General features: G+C 37.6%; 1 protein-coding gene across 10 annotated transcripts in view; it reads left to right on the forward strand.

The window, feature by feature from the left end:
• CNTNAP4 (contactin associated protein family member 4) overlaps window positions 1–19,406 on the forward strand; it is a 280,850-nt gene that overhangs the window by 192,664 nt on the left and 68,780 nt on the right. For all 10 annotated transcript variants that reach the window (XM_023226820.2, XM_023226827.2, XM_023226823.2 and 7 more), the window contains 3 exons: window positions 5,766–5,872; window positions 8,991–9,110; window positions 19,178–19,375. In XM_023226820.2, the coding sequence (XP_023082588.1) occupies window positions 5,766–5,872; window positions 8,991–9,110; window positions 19,178–19,375 (425 nt within the window). The remainder of the gene's footprint in view (window positions 1–5,765; window positions 5,873–8,990; window positions 9,111–19,177; window positions 19,376–19,406) is intronic.

Raw genomic sequence — 19,406 nt, forward strand, 5'->3', positions numbered from 1 at the left:
AATAAATAAATAAATAAATAAATAAATAAATAACAAAGTCGAGCGCGGTGGTGCATGCCTATAATCCCAGCTCCTTGGGAGGCTGAGGCAGGAGAATTGCTTGAACCCAGGAGACGAAGGTTGCAGTGAGCCAAGATTTTGCCATTGCACTCCAGCCTCAGCAACAAGAGTGAAACTCTGTCTCCAAAAAGAAAAACAGACAAAAAAACAGGCAGTAATGTTGAAAACATTAACAATCTGATAGGAACTTAAAACAAGGCAGGTTTTTAAAAAACTATAATTGACTTTAAGTTGCCTCAAACTACACATAAAGGTGTAAATACAAATAGACACACGTGTTCACATTCATACCACACGGCTATTCACACACACTCTCTACACATGCACACCAATGTGGCCTTTGCACACTGTTTCTCTCACGTGGACACACTCATGCTCATTCACATAGTCCAAAGCTCCTTACACATTCACACACCATCCTTACACACGTTTATACAAGTCACATATTAATCTTTACTCATGCACACTCACACACATGAACACAACCATCGTTTTACACTTCTACACTCATGAGTCATTCCCACAAGTCTTATATTCACATCTTCCTTACACAGAGTCACTCCCTACACACACACACACACACACACATGCACACACACTTAGAAGCCCTCCCCTTGTCCTCTGTGGACATGCAGCAGGATGGCCCTCAGTTTAGGGACTTCGGAGAGGGATGGCTGAGGGGTGAGTACAGAACTGAAAAGGCAGCTGCTGTCCAGGTCCCCACATCTGGGGCCGAAATGTGAGTGGGGCTGGGGCAGGAGTGATGGCTACTAAGACAAAAATTCTTACGAAGTTGCTTGGGCGTAAAACACTTATTAAAGGAAATTCTCAAGTATATCATTTGGTATCAAAGCACACCTGGGCTGCAGAGAGACCCCTGACAGGAACTAATAGGCTGTTGAGTGATAATGTACACCTTGTGACCTTAGCAAGCCCAGCACCCAACTCCTGGCTTCCTTGCCTCCAGCCTCTGCACCTCCATCACCTGTCCTTCCAATCCACTCCTGCTACCCAGCGCTCGCGCTCTGGCCTCCAGTCTCCATGGCACCATCCTCCACAGGCCCGTTGTTTTCCTCCTTTCTGGTGGAGTTTCTACCTGCCTACCTTCCCTCCCCTCTTCTCCATGGAGCCCCCAAGCCTGCCGTTTGTTCCTTATGCTGACATACGGGGTTTATTCCAGTTGATTTGAAGATCATGGTGTTATTCTGCCTCCTCTAATACTGCGGGCATGGCCCTTTTGGAGGCGAGCACTAGGGACATGAGGAGCTTGGTTCTTGTCAATATCAAAGTTTTGAGGGAGAATGTAAGATTTGAATTGTGGTGGTCGCCATTATCCTAGCACTCACTGGCACTTAGGTTTATTTCCCTAAATGTGATAATGTTGTATAAAGTTTACTTCAATATTAATTCCAGCAAATCTTTACCTTGTATGAAAGCTTTTGAAATATACATTGTAATGGACCGGGAATCAGGATAAATCAAAATCTTACTATCACTTTAGGTTTGGGTATGTTGATGTAAGCATTTGTTCAAGTTCACAAGAAATGGAAATGATGGCAGTGTCCAAGGAAAACTTTAGTGGCTAGAGAAAATGGGTTAATGAATTGTCTTGTATTGTAGTGAGTAGGGAGGAGAAAAGTGTAAAATACAACAGTTTAGAACATTTGGTGAGAATGAGTACTATAGAACATAAATTGCCATAGGTTACCGGTAGTAAACATTACGATAATGTAATGACTTTAAATAAAAGTCACAATTTAATCTTTCACATTTGAATGAAAATTATGAAAAATCTGGTCTAACAAGAATCAAGAAAAATGGACTCAGTTGGTCTTTTTGAAGCAGATCAAATAGAAATAGCATATGTATCACAGCCATTTAAGAGTCATTCTTTTGGATTTTAGGCAAAGCCACTTACATTGAACTCCTTTTAAAACATGGTTTGAGGTTTGCTACAGAATAACCTTTGGTTTTCTGTTCCTGCATTAGTTTGCTAAGGATAGTGGACTCCAGCTCCATCTATGTTCCTGCAAAGGATGTGATCTCATTCTTTTTTTTTTATGACTGCATAGTATTCCATGGTGTCTGTGTACCACATTTTCTTTATCTGGTTTATCATTGATGGGCATTTAGGTTGATTCTGTGTCTGCCATTGTGAATACTAATGCAATGAATACAACGTGTTCTTACTTATAAGTGGGAGCTAAATGATGAGAACACATAGACACAAAGAAGGGAACAACACATACTGGGACCTTTTGGAAGTTGGAGGGTGGGAGGAGGGAGAGGATCAAGAAAAATAACTAATGGGTACTAAACTTTATACCTGGGTGATGAAATAATCTGTACAACAAACCCTCATGACACAAGTTTACCTGGTAACAAACCTGCACATAAGTTACCTCTGAACTTAAGAGTTAAAAAATAAAAAGACATAAATATACTCCATAGGGGGAAATAAAAGCCTTTTCTGAATAATGTCATTTCTGGTTTGATTACCAATTAGAATTGTTATTGTTTTAATATTTTAAAGTCTTCCTGTTTTTACACGTTGTCATTGATTTGAAATGCTTAACATTAAATAAATCATGACACATTTTTGAATGAATTCCTGTGAATCTATAAAAATGCTAAATATGTATAAACTTAATGGATGTGAAGAGATGGTCATTATTAATTTTTGGTTTCTTAAAAAGCAGATTGTAAAGTAGCATTTCCTTATGATTATATTTATGGACATACACACAGATCTGTGAGTTTGTAGTGGTCGTTCATATGCAGTGAGATGTCAATGACATTTCTTTTTTATTTTTTCCTGAATTGTTTAATTTCTGTACAGTGGACATCTCTTTGTAACCAGGAAAAATACATAATATTGTTTTTAGTTTGAAATTGGAAAAAATTCTGTAAGCAAAACATGAAGTTTCCATCCTTTGTTTTAATAAAGGAGATGGCAGACCTGTAATCCCAGCACTTTGGGAGGCCGAGTTGGGCAGATCACGAGGTCAGGAGATCGAGACCATCCTGGCTAACATGATGAAACCCTGTCTCTACTAAAAAATACAAAAAATTAGCTGGGCGTGGTGGCAGACGCCTGTAGTCCCAGCTACTCGGGAGGCTGAGGCAGGAGAATGGCGTGAACCCGGGAGGCGGAGCTTGCAATGAGCCGAGATGCGCCACTGCACTACAGCCTGGGCCACAGAGCGATACTCTGTCTCAAAGAAATAAAAATAAAAATAAAGGAGACGGCAGAAACCCTATTATGAATATATTCTTGGCGGGTTTTGTAGATTTTTTTTAAATCTGGGATTTTTTTGTAGATTTTTTTTTAAATGAGGCATTTAAAGCCTTGGTCTCTTGCTATGTTTCATTCTGAATCCTAAAAGGGATCAATAATTTGATCAGGGCTATTTGATTAAGCTCCCGAACTGTTTGCTCTTGGTGCTCTAGCTGTCTCAGTAACTTTTTACCGCACCTCTAAGCCGAAAGATAGACCTAATAACACTTTGATTTTAAAAGTGGTTTAGCACGAATAACTTAATAAGTATTTATTTCCTTACAACTGACTAACAGTGTCAGCGAGATGAGGCCATCTGTGTTTGCTTATTGGTGCTTAAAGAAGTTAGGTTCCTACCTCCCCAGAGACTGGGAAATAGGGGCTGTATCTTTCTTAATGCTTACATTTCAAAGGGGCGGCTCCCAGGTCCTTGAAAGACGTTCCTGGGTTGTAAAACTGGCAAGAGGCTGGGAGAAGATTTATATCTGAAAGGGGCAAAGAAAGAATTGATCACGGAAAGTTTTCTAAAGTAAAGGCTCTAAGATAAGGGAGGTCAAGTGCCTATAGTCAGCAAGAAACTTATCCAAATTGTGATTAAGCTGAGGGGAATGTGAGTGCCATTTTAGTCCTTATAAATCAGGAAAAAAAAATTCCATAATATCCTTTTCAGTTAAAATTGGAAAAATTCTGTAAGCAAAACAGGAAGTTCTCCTCCTTAGTTTTAATAAAGGAGATGGTAAAAACCCCATCACAAATATGTTCTTGCAGGTTTTGTAGTGTATTTAGTTGTTAATCTGTAATGAATGAGGGCATTTAAAGTCTTGATCTCAATGTACCTTTCATTCTACATCCTAAAAGTCATCAAAAATCTGATTAGGGCTATTTGAGTCAATAACAAAACGTTCCAAACTTCTTCATCTATGGTGCCCTATGTGTCTCAGTAATTTCCACCGTGCCCCTAGGCCAAAAGACATTCCTAACACTAGAAATATATCCCTAACCTTAACAAGTGGTTCGGGTCCAAAAAACTTAACAAATACGCCATAATAACGTAGGAACCTTTTGAAAAAAGTGATATACATGATTTGGAAAATAATTACTTTTAATTAAACACAATTACTTAGTATTTGGACATGTGTGGCTGTTGAACACACCACCGTTTCTCAAGACTTGAAATCAGATCAGATTCCAGTGCCGGGCATGGAGGCGAAAGCCTGTAATCCCAGTTACTCCACAGGCTAAGGCAGGAGAGGCAGAACCCCTGCTGGAACCCAGGAGGCAGAACTTGCAGTGAGAGGAGATGGTGCCGCTGCACTCCAGCCTGGGCAACAGTGAGACTCTGTCTCAAAAAAAACCAAAACAACAACAACAAAAAAAACACATGGGACTCCACTAGCCTCATATTTTTGTTCAATGTTGATTTCACGTGGTACTTGCTTTTCAAAAAATCAGTTACGGCCGGGCGCGGTGGCTCACGCCTGTAATCCCAGCACTTTGGGAGTCCAGGGTGGGCGGATCACGAGGTCAGGAGATCAAGACCATCCTGGCTAACACGGTGAAACCCCGTCTCTAATAGAAATACAAAAAAATTAGCCGGGCATGGCGGTGGGCGCCTGTAGTCCCAGCTACTTGGGAGGCTGAGGCAGGAGAATGGCGTGAACCCGGGAGGCGGAGCTTGCAGTGAGCTGAGATCGCGCCCCTGTGCTCCAGCCTGGGTGACAGAGCGAGACTCCGTCCAAATAAATAAATAAATAAATAATCAATTACTAAAACCCTGCTCCTCAAGGATAGGATGTGATTAAAGGGAATATATAATGATCTAATGTCGAAACTAAATTACCTCAAGTGTTTAATAAGTGGTGAGTATGACAGATATTTCTCTTGAAGACTTAAATTGTCCTGGGAGTCCCTAGGAGTTCTGTTTTGCACCTTAGAGCACCCCGACACACTGCTTGAAATTTGTGAGTCTATACTGTGTATTCTCCTACATTCCTAGAAGTATACCTCAAGTGAAGAAAGATATTCCTCTGTCTTCCTTTCACCTTTTATTCTATCTTTATTCCTTCTCCTTTCAGTGTTCGAACAATGTAGCAATTCAGTGTGATAAAATGTTATTTCATGTATGCTATGGATATTTCTGCCAACATATTGAATCCATGTTGTGTCACTTAGGGAAAATGAAGGGCTCTGATATAGTGAGACATGTTGAAAATTAAGCAGTCACAACTACCTGAGAATTGGCTGAAATCTGATGAATGTATTGATCTAAGGTTTAGTTTTGTGATTAAAGTGATTAACAACAGACTGAAGCATCATTAGTCATTATGTTATAGTTGAAATCCGTCTTTCTCATGACCATGTGTAAATGGTCAATACTTTAAGATATCTTAAAATGGAAACTGGTGATTGTATCTGCACCTTCTTTTAGGTGTTCACCCAACTACTGTGAACACGGTGGGGAGTGTTCCCAGTCCTGGAGCGCCTTTCATTGTAACTGTACCAACACTGGTTACAGAGGAGCTACTTGCCATAACTGTAAGCGGAACACATCTGCTTTTTCTTGCCCCTGGGATGGTTTCTTTGACCCGTTTCCCTTTTCATTGCTGTGTGTATATATGTCTGTTCTGTGCAAACTCAGCATCCAGTTGTTAATCCACATCTCATTTCATAAAGTAGTCAAGATAGCCTATAGAAGTACATCATATGAAACAGGTGAGAAAAGAGGAGGATCCCTGGCAAAGGGAAAATACATATAGAAGATGAAAGGTAGCCAAGGATCGAAAACAAATAAAATGCAGAAGGTGAATTTTGTTATCTTGCTCTGTTACTTGAATTGGGCCAGCATTTTGACACTAAACTTTCTAGAAGGCACAGTACAAGTGGAAACATGCTCAGTTACCAAATTCTTATTATTCATGCAATTAAAGAGATTCTCAGAAACAACCCTGGCTGGACTGGGGTGGGGTGGTTTGTGGCATGAAGATTCAGATATCCAATAGGGACTAGATGTCATGGTCTATTTGGAGATCTGTAACATAATGCCATAGCCTAGGTTATTTACAAACTGCAGAAATGTATGTCTCACCGTTCTGGAGGCTGAGAAGTTCAAGATCAAGATGCCAGCAGATTAGGTGAGGGTGTGCTTCCTGGTTCATAGACTTCCATCTTCTCACGGTGTCCTCACATGGTGGAAGGGCTGAGGGATCTCTCTGGGAAATGTTTTACAAGAGCACTAAATCCCACTAATGGGGACTTCACTCTCATGGCCTAATCACTTCACTAAGGCCCCACCTCCAAATACCACCATACTGGGGACTAAGTTTCAACATACGCGTTTTGAGAGGACACAAACCTTCTGTCTATTGCACGGATAATCCTTATATTATCTTGCAACCCTATTTAATGAGGGTGATAAGGAAAAGGGTGGTAGATAATGATTAAATTATGGTGGTAGATAAATAGTTAATTTTATTCAATACTTTCTAAATGCCAGGTACCGATCTAATATTTTATATGCCCATTTTTCTGCCATTTTTTTCTGATTATTACTGACATTTCTGAGCAACTGAACTAATACTACCTCCTATATCCTTGATTTAAGACATGGGTGTTAGGTACAAAGCCATCAGTCTCACCACCCTTTGTCTATTACACTGTGCTCCTGCCAGAGTTGAGATTGGAATCCTGGGCTCCCAGCTCTGGGGGCCTGCACAGAGGACCCTCAGAAGCCCTGATTTGGTGCTGGGTGGGACATCACCAAGAGAATCTCCCAGCTCTACCACTATTGCTGGAGTCATTCCTGGGCATGAATTGTGTATATTGAGGTGCCTCATAAGATTTTTATGAAGAATATTAGCTGGTAATAAAGCCACACCTCACCTGTACCCAGAAGCCAACACCTCACCTGTACCCACATGCCAAGTTATTTGACCCAGGACATCCATCTAGTGAAGGGACAGTATGTTTTAATTCTTTATATCCTCCATTATCCCCATGTAGTAACTAACTCAAAACAGAAAGCTATTCAGTATTTTCATTGACTATTCATTTTAATTGTTATCAATGACTGAATCTAAATATAAACCAAACAACTCTGAAGACAAAAATTAGATAATAAATAGAGTTACTTTCATCTGTGACCCACAATTTGATCCAATAATTGAGTTTAATTTATTAGGTTCTTGAGAAGACAGCTCTAATAGAGTTGAAGGGTTTTTGCCCATAACTATTCTGAGAAATGGAGCCAGAATGACAGTCTTGGCTATAGCGGAGGGCAGGAGATGGAGTTTGCTACAAAGCCTTACTAGGAAATAATCAGTAAATAGTCATGTTATAAAAAGTCAAGCCATGCACATAAATCAACAGTCATGCTATAAAAAGTGAAGCCATACACATAATTCAGAAGTCCTTCCAAGTATTCTTATCCAATCCTTTTCCACAACCAGTCCCACCACAAAGTTAGGATATTCTGCCAAACTCTTTCAAGGACTTTATGAACATATGCGTGTGTACATCGCAATGTATAAACTAGTCATTTTTACATACCCACGTCAGTGCACAAAATGCAAATGTGACTGGAAAATGAACCATGCTTATATCTCTATCAGCATGATATATAATAGGAACAAAATAAAACCATCATACTGTGGAGAAGTGTGGAAGTAAATTTACATGATTACTTGAAATTTTGGTAACATTGAACAAATTAGCCATAGTATTTCACGTTGTCTAAACACTCATTAACATAATTTTCAAAACTAAAATAGATTCAGGGGCAAATATTCAGGGGATTGTTTATTTCTCATTTCACAGAATAAAATGCTTAACAGAAGCTATTGGTATAATTGGCCAAGTGTTCAATGAGAGGTGTGCATTATACACAAGTGTTGATATGAAACTTTGTACATAGCAAATTTAGGATTATATAATTAAAAACATCCAAACATCCAATTATGGATCTAAACACGTTGAAACCACTTGAGGGCATAGTTCATACAAGTATTTCTTCTGCTTTGAATTTTAATTATCTTGAATTCTCGTTATGGCATTGGTGGGAGTTTCTTTTGTAAATTACTCTAGAAATTCTTGATGAGGAGTTTTGTGAATCACATTTGTTTTGTGAAAAAATATTTTATCTATAGTTAATTTTCTGTGGGAACGGAGTACAGTTATAACATGATTTAAAATGTTTCTATTATATAATTATTGGCTAACAGCAGATTATTTAAGGAGGTTACACTGTTGTGCTTCAGACATTAGGTTATTACAAGGTGCTACTAGAATTAGAAATTCCAAAATGTGTGCCGCAAGATAAGTTATGAGATTATACTTACAAGGCTCTAACATTTAAACACCTACCTTCTCTTTCCTTGTTCTTCAGAATATCAAACTGGCTAAATTTTGGTTTTGACCAAGTGATTTCATTTTCATTTAGTGATTTTAAAAAGTCATAAAATCAACCTCATTTTTTCTATCAAATCACTTTCATCCATATTAATTTTAAAAAAGAATGAGTTTTGTTTTAAAGTAAGTTTTGCTTTTCTCCTGGTCAGTAATGTACATATTAAATTTCAAGACTTGCAGTATTTCATATCCAAAATAAAAGTTGAGATTCATTTCATGCTATTCCATTAATGATGTTTTTTTTTTAAAGCTATATATGAGCAGTCATGTGAAGCCTATAAGCACAGAGGAAATACTTCAGGGTTTTACTATATAGATTCAGATGGAAGTGGTCCCCTGGAACCATTTCTTCTATATTGCAATATGACTGGTGAGTTAATCAGCTTTTATTTTATAGTTAAATTTGCATGCATGTTTTAAATATGCAGAATTAAAATGAAATAAGCAGAATGTTGACCTAATTTGCAACTTGATTAAAATGTGTATTGTTCCTTAGAAAAACTGAACGTAAATCTTAAAAAAATAGTTAAATGGTAATGACTTTAAATATCTTTTTTAATGCATGTGGCGTCTGTGTAAAACATCTAATAATAAATGTTTCCAATTATGTCCCCAAACAAAAAGGATAGATTATTTCTGGGAGAAGATTGATATATGTAAAACTTTGAAGAATATTTACTTTTTAAATGTATGTAAACATAAAGCTTACATCTTCTTGAATTCTTTACTTACATGAATTTACATAGAAATTAATAAACATGGGAAATGTGTTTGATTAAATGCAATATTCATCCATAATTTAAAACACTCAACAAATTGCCAATAGAAGGAAGTTTCCTTATTTTGATAAAGACCAGAAAACCTTATAGCATATATTAGTTTACAGTGGAATTTGAAAGCTTTTCCTGTTACCGCCTTTAATACCATTCTCGTCACCATTGTATTGGAGGTCCTAGACAGTGAAATAAAGGAAGAGAAAGAAATGAAAAACATAAGTATTGCGGAAAAAAAGTCTAAGATTCTCATTATTCATAGATAATCAGGTTATGTATTAAAATACTCTAAACAATTTACAGATGAGCTGTTAAGATTAGGATTGCCATTGAATAATAAATAAAATTAATTTTATTTTTGTATATCAACAATAACAATTAGAAAATAAACTTTTAGGAGATCATATTTTCAATAGCACAAAATGCCTCAAACACATGGTAGTAAATCTAATGAAAGATGTACAAAGTTTCTACACAGATAAGTATAAAATGCCCTTTAGATGAACTAATATCCTAAATAAATGGAGGAATATAAAATGTTCATTGATCATGCCTGTAATCGCAGCACTTTGGGAGGCCAAGGCAGGTGGAGACCATCCTGGCCAACATGGCAAAATCTCGTCTCTACTAAAAATACAAAAATTAGCTGGGTGTGGCACGTGCTTGTGATCCCAGCTACTCAGGAGGTTGAGGCAGGAGAATTGCTTGAACCCAGCAGGTGGAGGTTACATTGAGATGGGATTGTGCCACTGCACTCCAGCCTGGTGACAGAGTGAGACTCAATCTCAAAAAAAAAAAAAAAAAAAAAAAAAAAAAAAAAGTTCATTGATTAGAAGACTCAATATTGTATAATATCAGTTCTTCCAAACTAGATATTGATTCAGTGCAAACCTAAATTAAAACTCAAGCAGGGTGTTTATAGGTTGGTGTAATTATTTTGGTGAAAATCAACAGGCATATTCTAAAATTCATGAGTAAATACGAAGAGGCAAGAAGAACCAAGTCAATCTTGAAGAACAAATTTGAAGGATTCAACTCTACTAGATAGATATAGGCATTATACAGATAGCTATGTAAAGCTGTCTTTAGCTGTCGCAAAGATAAATAAGCCAATAAAAACAAAATAGGGAATTTATAAACAGACTCACTCATATATGGATAATTGATTTATGGCCAAGGTGGCACTGATATGTAATGAAGGAAAGATGGTCTTTTCAACCAGTAGTGCTGCTGGAAATTGTATTTAAATGTCAGTAAAAGGAGTATTGATCTCTTCCTCATCAAACACACACATACACACACACACAAAATGGATTCTAGATGAACTGTGCTGTCCAACATGGTAGCCACTAGCCAGTGCCTATTTAAATTCTCATTTAATTACAATTAATTACAAAACAGAATTACTGCATTTTAAAAATTTAAACTTAAATTTAAAAATTTAACTAAAATAGGATTAAATTACAGCTGGATACAGTGGCTCACACCTGTAATCCCAGCACTTTGAGAAGCCAAGGCGGGGGCATCATTTGAGCCTAGGAGTTCGAGACCGGCCTGGGCAACATAGTAAGACCCCATCTCTATTTTTCTTTTTTTAAGTTTACTTTCTCAGTCTCTCTGGCTGCATTTTAACTGCTTAATAGCCTCCCGTGGCTAGTATGGAGTGTATCATTGTAGATGTAGAACCTTATCATTTGCTGAAAGTTACTTTGAACTGAGATCAGTGTAGCCGAGTGCTGTGTTAGAAGTCAATATTTTATAGAGCAAAACCAAAGGAAAAGGGCAATATCATTATACATTGAGGCAGAGGGTGTTGCAAAGGGGGATTCGGTACTTAAAATTGGGGAACGTATCTTTCAGGCGGAGGAAACAGAAACTGCCAGGTTCTGAGACAGGTGATCTTACCAGGTGTGTTCAGAAAACAGCAACAAACCTAGGATAGCGGGAGTATGGTGAGTAAGTGGGGAGTAGGAAGAGAGGAGAGAGTCAAGTAGGATGGGGAGGGGAAGAGTATGGGCTTCATGGCAATGTTGTAAGACCTTTGGTTTTTTACTCTGAAATGAGATGAGAAGACACTGAGGCGTTTTAAGAAATGGTGGGATGCAATCTAACTTCCTTTAATTGGATTGCAACTGCTCCTGGGTTAGGGAATGCTTCTTCAGGGGCAGGAGTGGAAAGGAGTGAGGAGACTATGCATACCGTACTTTATAAGAGTTAGGAGACTGTTTCAAGTCATGCAAAAATCCAGTACTGATTGTACCAGAGAATAGCACTGTAGATGGAGGAAAGGTGTTAGATTTTTCTCTTTGCATACCTATGATGTGTGAGAAAACAAAAAGCCAAAAGTAACCACACAGTTTTTGCCCTGGGCCGTTGAGTGTTTGAACTGTCGTTATTTAAGATGCGATTGGACAAGGTTTAAGGGAAAGATCATAAGCTCTGTTTTACACATCTTTTTTTTTTTTTTTTTTTTTTTTTGAGTTTGAGATGTCTGTTTTTCCACTTTCAAACAAGATTCTGAGGAGACATTTGAATTTGGGAGCAACCGCTTCTTTATAGTAATGAATGTGTAGTTCTAAAAACTGCAGGTGGTGGCAAACTCTGTGCCAACACATATTTTGGCAGAAATTGCTATAGAATGTATCTTCAAAGGTTTTTTGTTTAACACACTTGGTGGCTTCCATTTATCTCACAACCATTGAGGGCATTGCCCCATACACGAAAACAACCCAAAACAAATGGTGGTTCCTGCATATGTGTCTTCTCAATGCAGCTCTCCTGCCTGGACAGTACGAATGCCCAGACAGCACTGCAGGTGGTTCTGATCCAGAGCAACCACTGAGGTGGGTCAATGGAAAACATATCATGGATCTTCCCAAATGATTCTTATGTGTCCTTAGGTTTGGGAATCACTGTTTTAGACATCATGGTTCTCAAACTTTAGTATGCACTGGCAACTCTGGTACGTGAGAATTAAACATAACAAATGTGAGAGGACTTTACAGAGAAAAAAAGAGAAGACTTTACAAGTGTAGGATATGAATTCCAGTGCCAAAATGCTTTATTATTTTGTTTTCAGCTTGGATAGGTTGGATTGTGAGTGAGATTTATGTAACAATCCACCACTGCAAACCTGTAAATTCTATGTTCCCATAAATGCATCCGGAGCTATACACATACACATGTTATAGAAAGTTTCATTCTGAAATTAGACAGTGATAGGTTGATAAATATCTCTAGCTTTGAAGCTTTAAGAAGCGCGCGCGCACACACACACACACACACACCCACCCACACCCTATCCATTCTCATTGTTTGCAGTAGTTATGTTCTGTAAAGTAACCAGAAACACTGGATTAGAAAACACTGAACAAATTATTCCTAGCAGGAAGCACAGTAAGATTAGTTTCCTGCAAGCCTCTGGTCACAATGGTCTCATCCACCAATCAATACATAATCTTGTTTTATGTGTGTTTCAGGTTAAAGACACCTTATTTAATACATACTGTTGATTCATTAACATTGAGCTCATGGCCAAGAGCACTGTAGCTCAAGCTTGAGCAAAGCTTATCTCACACGTGTTTTCTTTGTAAGGCTCAGTGCATGCAGCCTTCTGTGCTTGGGAACTCGACAACATTTCTGGGAGTAGGGGGGCATTTTAAACAGCAAAATCACCAACCAGTAGCACAAAAATCCAAAAATATGGCACTTAATAGACTACAAATGAGACATTTGTTTATTGTACGAGAGCTGAAACAAGAAAACAGTGTTTCCTTGTTCAGCTCTAACGGGGTATGTGAATGTCAGGCAGGCCCAATTGTTGCGGCTCTGTGTATGTTCACAAATGACTGTGAAAGCGTTGGGGTTACAAATGAATTTTAGCAAATAGGCAAATTCACAAATAATTAGAATCCGTGTGTAATGAATATTGACTACATATCTTTATTATGGGTAATAATTTCGCAATTTATAGGCCATATGTATTTTTTATTATCTAAATGATAAATTATCAATTTTATTGTATTGAATACATTATTTAAATTAAATCAACATTTCCTTTTTTATATTAGATAGCAAATTAATGTACCTTATTATAGAAAATGTGTCTTTGATAAACAAATTATTTGGGGAGAAAAATTGTAGTTAAGACTAAACAATTCCAAGAGACCCGAAGAGTATGTATGTGTGTGTGCAGAGAGAGAGAAAGAGAGAACAAATTCCATGTTTTAGGAGCTTAGATTTTGAAATGAGGTCAGATGGGTCATAGATCCCAAATGAAAAAAAAAAAATGACTGGAGTCACTGGAAGTATGCAGAGATTAAAGGTGCTTCATTCAGCAAGATTATGTAAAAGTATTGATGAAAAAGAGGATATTCAGAAAATTTTTAAAGCCACATGGATAGCAAGATATTCAGAAATACAGATACCCAGAGACAGCTAAATGTCTCCAGTAGCTCTAGAATGTAGGAACATATTCAAGCAAAAGTGACAACCCCAGAGTATTGTAACCCAGTGAGAAATACATGTTACTACTTGAAACTTTGCTTATTGATCTGGTTTTGCAAATGAGGAAGCCAAGAATGGGGGAGGTTAAGTGTAGGAGGTATAGCTTGAAACTCTCTTTATTGATCTGGTTTTGCAAATAAGGAAACCAAGGCTCAGGGAGGTTAAGTGTAGCAGGGTGAAAATATTGGTAGGAACAGATCAAGCACTGGTCTCTTTTCTCACAGCCTGAAAGTTTTTCCACTAGGAAGGGTTACCTTCTATCAATATTGCATTGCTTGCAGCCAAGAACGTATCTTCTAATTATATAGATCAGGTATGGTGAAAATAAGACAAAATGCTGAATCACCCACTTGCAAATATGTGTCTTATTAAAAAATCTAGTTATTAGTCTAGAACGAGTGTCAAATGATTCCACATGTATTAAAATACCTCTAAGCATTATAAGCTAAAATATACAAAAAAAATGCTCTATTTTGAATGGATAATTTCTTAAACATTGTTAAAAGCTGAAATTTCTTTGTAAACAGTTTTCCAAACATAATTTTAAAATAATTAGTTAGAATAAGGTGAATCCCAGTGGCTGTTTCTTTTTCTTTTCTTTTCTTTCTTTCTTTTTTGAGACCAAGTTTCACTCTTGTTGCCTAGGCTGGAGTGCAATGGCACGATCTCAGCTCACCTAAACCTCCGCCTCCCGGGTTCAAGCATTTCTCCTGCCTAAGTCTCCCAAGTAGCTGGGATTACAGGCAGGCACCACCACGCCCAATTAATTTTGCATTTTTAGTAGAGATGGGGTTTCTCCATGTTGGTCAGGCTGGTCTGGAACTCCCGACCTCAGGTGATCTGCCTGCCTCGGCCTCCCAAAGTGTCGGGATTACAGGCATAAGCCACTACACCCAGCCTTCATTGCTTTTTCTATAATGAAATTGTTTCACGTTCAAGAAGTTTCTCATTATCAAACATTGCACTGTAAGGATGATTGTTCCAGAGGGAAGAAATTGATGAGTGCTGGAACAGAGACTTTCAAGTTTTTCTAAAAGTGAAAACTCTGTGGGTTAAACTCACCCCTTCGCATGGCCCCATTACCGAGACCCTCGGGTTTAGTTTCCCTGACTCAGTAAGTTTAGAATACAAGGCCTGGGTCTCTGCATTATTAACAAGTACCCCGTGTGCTTCTGAGATAGGAGCTCCTGAGACCATTTCAGGAGAAAGCTGGAGAGCATTAGACTTATAATAGCATAATTATTTTTACTTTAGAGATTTCAATAATAAAGGCCTTCTTAACAGCTATGAGGGTTAATAAATAACTGTCCATTATTCAAATGCAGTCCTATTTACATCAGGTTTTGCTCCAGAAGGCTAGCTGTCTCCCCTCCTGTCTCCGGCTTTCCTTAACACAGCACTTCCTACCTGCTCTTAGTCTTTATCGCATCTATCACCTTCAGCTATTAAGCATGAAGTAACACAAGCTTTGCAACTGTATTGCTTAAACAGCATGTTTTCTCTTTGCACTGTTATCACACTAAAAAATAGCAGCCAGCCTAAGGTAAATCAAGTTCTTAATTACTCAGTTGCTTTATTTACAAATTGTGAAATCTCTTCAGGAAAAGACATGAGTAGACCCAAACTACCATTCAATGTAGACTTTCTGCCTGTTTCAGCCATCTCTTATTCATTTCCCTGTCTCCTTACCCTACCACTCTTTTTGTATTTAGTAAAAGATAATTTGTAATAAAGTAAAATCATGATCATCATGCAGATATGAAAATAAAAGTTAAAAAATTTTAAAGATGTTTAAAATGCATTATTAATGAAGAAATTGGAAAGATATTACAACCTGTTCAAAGGAGAATCCAAAGAAAAGACGTATCTACATGTTAGGAACACGGAAAGAAATGTGCATATGGAGGCAACACTGGATTCATCCATGGTGGGGGAGGGAAGTCACTAGAACCTCAACCAGGTAGAAGTTGCTTGTCTACAGACAAGAATATTTGTTGTAAGGAAACAGTGCTTTTATTTCTAGGCAAAGACAAAAAAAAAGTGTCTGGCAACCTACGTTAAAGGATGATTAAATGTGTCTTGGAAGTTAGAGATAGTGAATAGCTCTGAAGAGATTTAAAGGCTTATCTCCCCTAGATGCATTTGCTTATTTTCTGAGAGTAATAAAAACCTAAGGGCTTGTACCTTCTCTCCTCTAAAGAAAATTTGTGACATTCCAGAGCCAAAGTCTCTGTATCACTCTATGGAGGGGAGGAGGAGAGAGTGTGCTAGGTACGCTCTGTAAGCCCAAGCCTCATAATTTTGTGATCCTCCTCTTGTGGTACAACTCCAGCAGGCACAGCTCTATCTAGCACTCACTGCATCTGCAGGTGAAAAATTGAGGTGTGAGGGATTGATGCGGATGAGATTCTCTGTGAGCGAATGGTCTCTGATTCAGAGGTCCTCTGTGTCTGTTAGTATAGATTAGACAGGTAGGTAGGTAGTAGACAAATCAATAAACAGATAGATATAATCTGTGTGTTGGCAAGATAACTCCTTAACTTGCAAGTAGGGTAAAATCTCAGGGCCCTTCACAGTTCCAGACTTAACATTATTTAGCAATTCTATTAGTTATCTACAATTTATAGAATTATATAACAACTCAAAGGCAACGAAAATGTCAGAGCCACTGCAGCGTCTGAATTGGATAACCTAGGAGGTTGTGCTCTAATCTAGACAATGCATTGTTTTTATTCATTCATTTGTTTATTCCCTCATTTCTCCAACAAATGTCTTCTGCATTTTGTATCAAGCCTTGTGCTATGTGCTGGAGATACGATTGTTACCAGATCAGAAATTACTGCTATTCATAGAGCTTGCAGACTGGTAGGAAAGACCAATAAAGTCAACCACAAAGTATTAAATTACAAATTGTGATGAAGTCTGTGTCTTTTACCACTCTTACTTCTAAACAGGTGTTCGTAGAAACTTCAGATCACTCAACCATGTCTGAAAGAACAGTAAAGAGGCTCTAATTTGAGACTTTTCAGAGATTTCCAGATTAATGAAGCACATGAGGTTTGGAACCTGGCTTTTAAGGCCCCTATCTCTGTTGCTCAAAATCTATTGTGACAATTTCTTTGTGTCTCTTCTGCCCTGGAAATCTGGATGGCCTGATAAGTGTGGCATCCATTTAACATCGTACCTTGTAGTGCTTTTTATTAGAGAATAAAATCACTTACAGGGACTATCATAACATTGAAATATTTTAGAATTTCAAAAGGAAACATTGATATGAGCTACTCTTTGATGGTTGCCAGGCATGGTGGCCTTGAATCTCTTGCAACACCTTTAAAAACCTTTAGAATCAGGTGTTAACTGTGACCCAGTGGATGCTAAACTACAGGGAAGTCTCACTCAGTGTGATCTAGAAGGCAAAGAGACAAAAGCTTCAAGCAGGTATATTGTCCGCCTCTCTTGGTAGCTAGCTTCTTCTTGCATGCCATTGATTTACCACAAGAAAAGGTGAATAGCTTTTTTGAACAAAAGAAACAGAGTCCAACAGAGGCTAGGCTGTCAGATTTGTCTAGTTAATAATAGCCTTAAACTTCCAATAGCCAAGGTCGAGTTGGCTGAAATTACAGAATTTCAGACTTTGTTCTGCCAATTTAATTTCCAAATTTGGAAATGGAGGCTCAGGTATTACCTGACTTGTCTAAGGGCACAAGATACTTGCCAGATCTGCAACTCAGATCTCTTGACGACTTCGACATTGTACTGCTGGCCACCCGTAATTTTATTGGCTGGTAGATTAAGTTCTGTTTGAGAGCATTCTACTGTTGAAGGGTGGACTGAAATGCAAGGGGGAAATGCAAAAATAACAGCTATTGTTTCGCAGAAAAATAATAATCCACACGTGGAAGGCAATAGGTCTGTGAAGTTAGTCCAGCCTCCTTTAGCCAGCCTCTCTAGTCCAAACTCTGATAACTGGGAAAGGAATGGGAATGAAATTTTCAAAGTATACCTCCTTATTTGGATTGTTGATCCATGTGAATATCTTAGCTAAAAGGAGAGGGGAACGTTTTGCCTACTATTACTGTTTTTCTCCAATTTGGGATATTCCTCTGTATTACAGAAGAGTTATGTGACTTAACAGCATATATGTAGTGGAGTTTTGACAACTTTCACTCTGTTTTTTGCCTACTAAATCAGAGGCTTTTTGATTTATCTGTTCTTGTGTCTGCATATATCACAGAAAATATAGTATAAAGTCTATTACTGGTAAAGTTGAAGGGCAGATATCATATACCTATTGTCTATTACAAATATTGTGGGATTTTTGTTTCATCTAAGAAATTTTGGTAATCAGCATGATGGAAATGTTTACAGACATTCAGGAACCAATAGTGATAACTCTAGTATATACTCAAAGATATTTTACTTTCGTGTTAGTTGAAATGCTGTGTCAGATGCATCCAATTCAAAAGAGTAACTTCCTATTGTACTGTCTAACTGTGCAGATCACATGATATCAAAATGAATACTTTAAATTTAATTTTAAAAAGATGCACACTCATAGTTAAATGTTGATTAAAGAGGTATATAGAGGGATACAAAGTTTTGACTTTATTTTTGCTGATACCATGAATAGTAGTTAAGAGTAGAAAAGTGGCTGCTTACATTATGTAATATAAACTATTTCATGAATTCTGATACGCACTGTTTTTCATATTGTGATATCACTGGATTTTGGATGTGTTGATGAATAATGTTTTGTAGTTATAATAGGCAACATTTTTTCCTTTCTTGCAGTGAAATAAAATAATGATGCATCTTTAAAAAGATGGAATATCAGATTCAGTGAAATAAAATACATCACAAAACATAACCAGATTTCCTGATATTTTTCATCATAAATATTGTGTGGCTAAATTATATGAAAATGTTAAATAAAATCACTGTAAATGCATGGCAATAGTATATATTTCAGGAAAAATAATCACTTACTATAACTTAACAATTCTGAGGATCCATTTGTGTTGATTCTACCTCTCAGAGAAGTTTGATGATTAGAAAAATTTGACTCAGATAAAAGGTGATTTTGATTTTCTTTATTTATTTTAACTTTTGCAGACTAGTGATGGTCTCCTCTCTTTCTCCCCCCATTTCTGCATACAAGAAACTACATGGACCATCATACAGCACAACGGCTCTGACTTAACAAGAGTCAGAAATACTAATCCAGAGAACCCATATGCTGGGTTTTTCGAGTATGTGGCCAGCATGGAGCAACTTCAGGCCACTATTAACCGTGCGGAGCACTGTGAACAGGAGTTTACTTATTACTGCAAGAAGTCACGGCTGGTCAATAAGCAAGGTCAGTAAACCATGGTGTCTGTCTTGTTGCA

This window comes from Piliocolobus tephrosceles, chromosome 17, assembly GCF_002776525.5.
Source record: "Piliocolobus tephrosceles isolate RC106 chromosome 17, ASM277652v3, whole genome shotgun sequence".
Taxonomy (NCBI): domain Eukaryota; kingdom Metazoa; phylum Chordata; class Mammalia; order Primates; family Cercopithecidae; genus Piliocolobus; species Piliocolobus tephrosceles.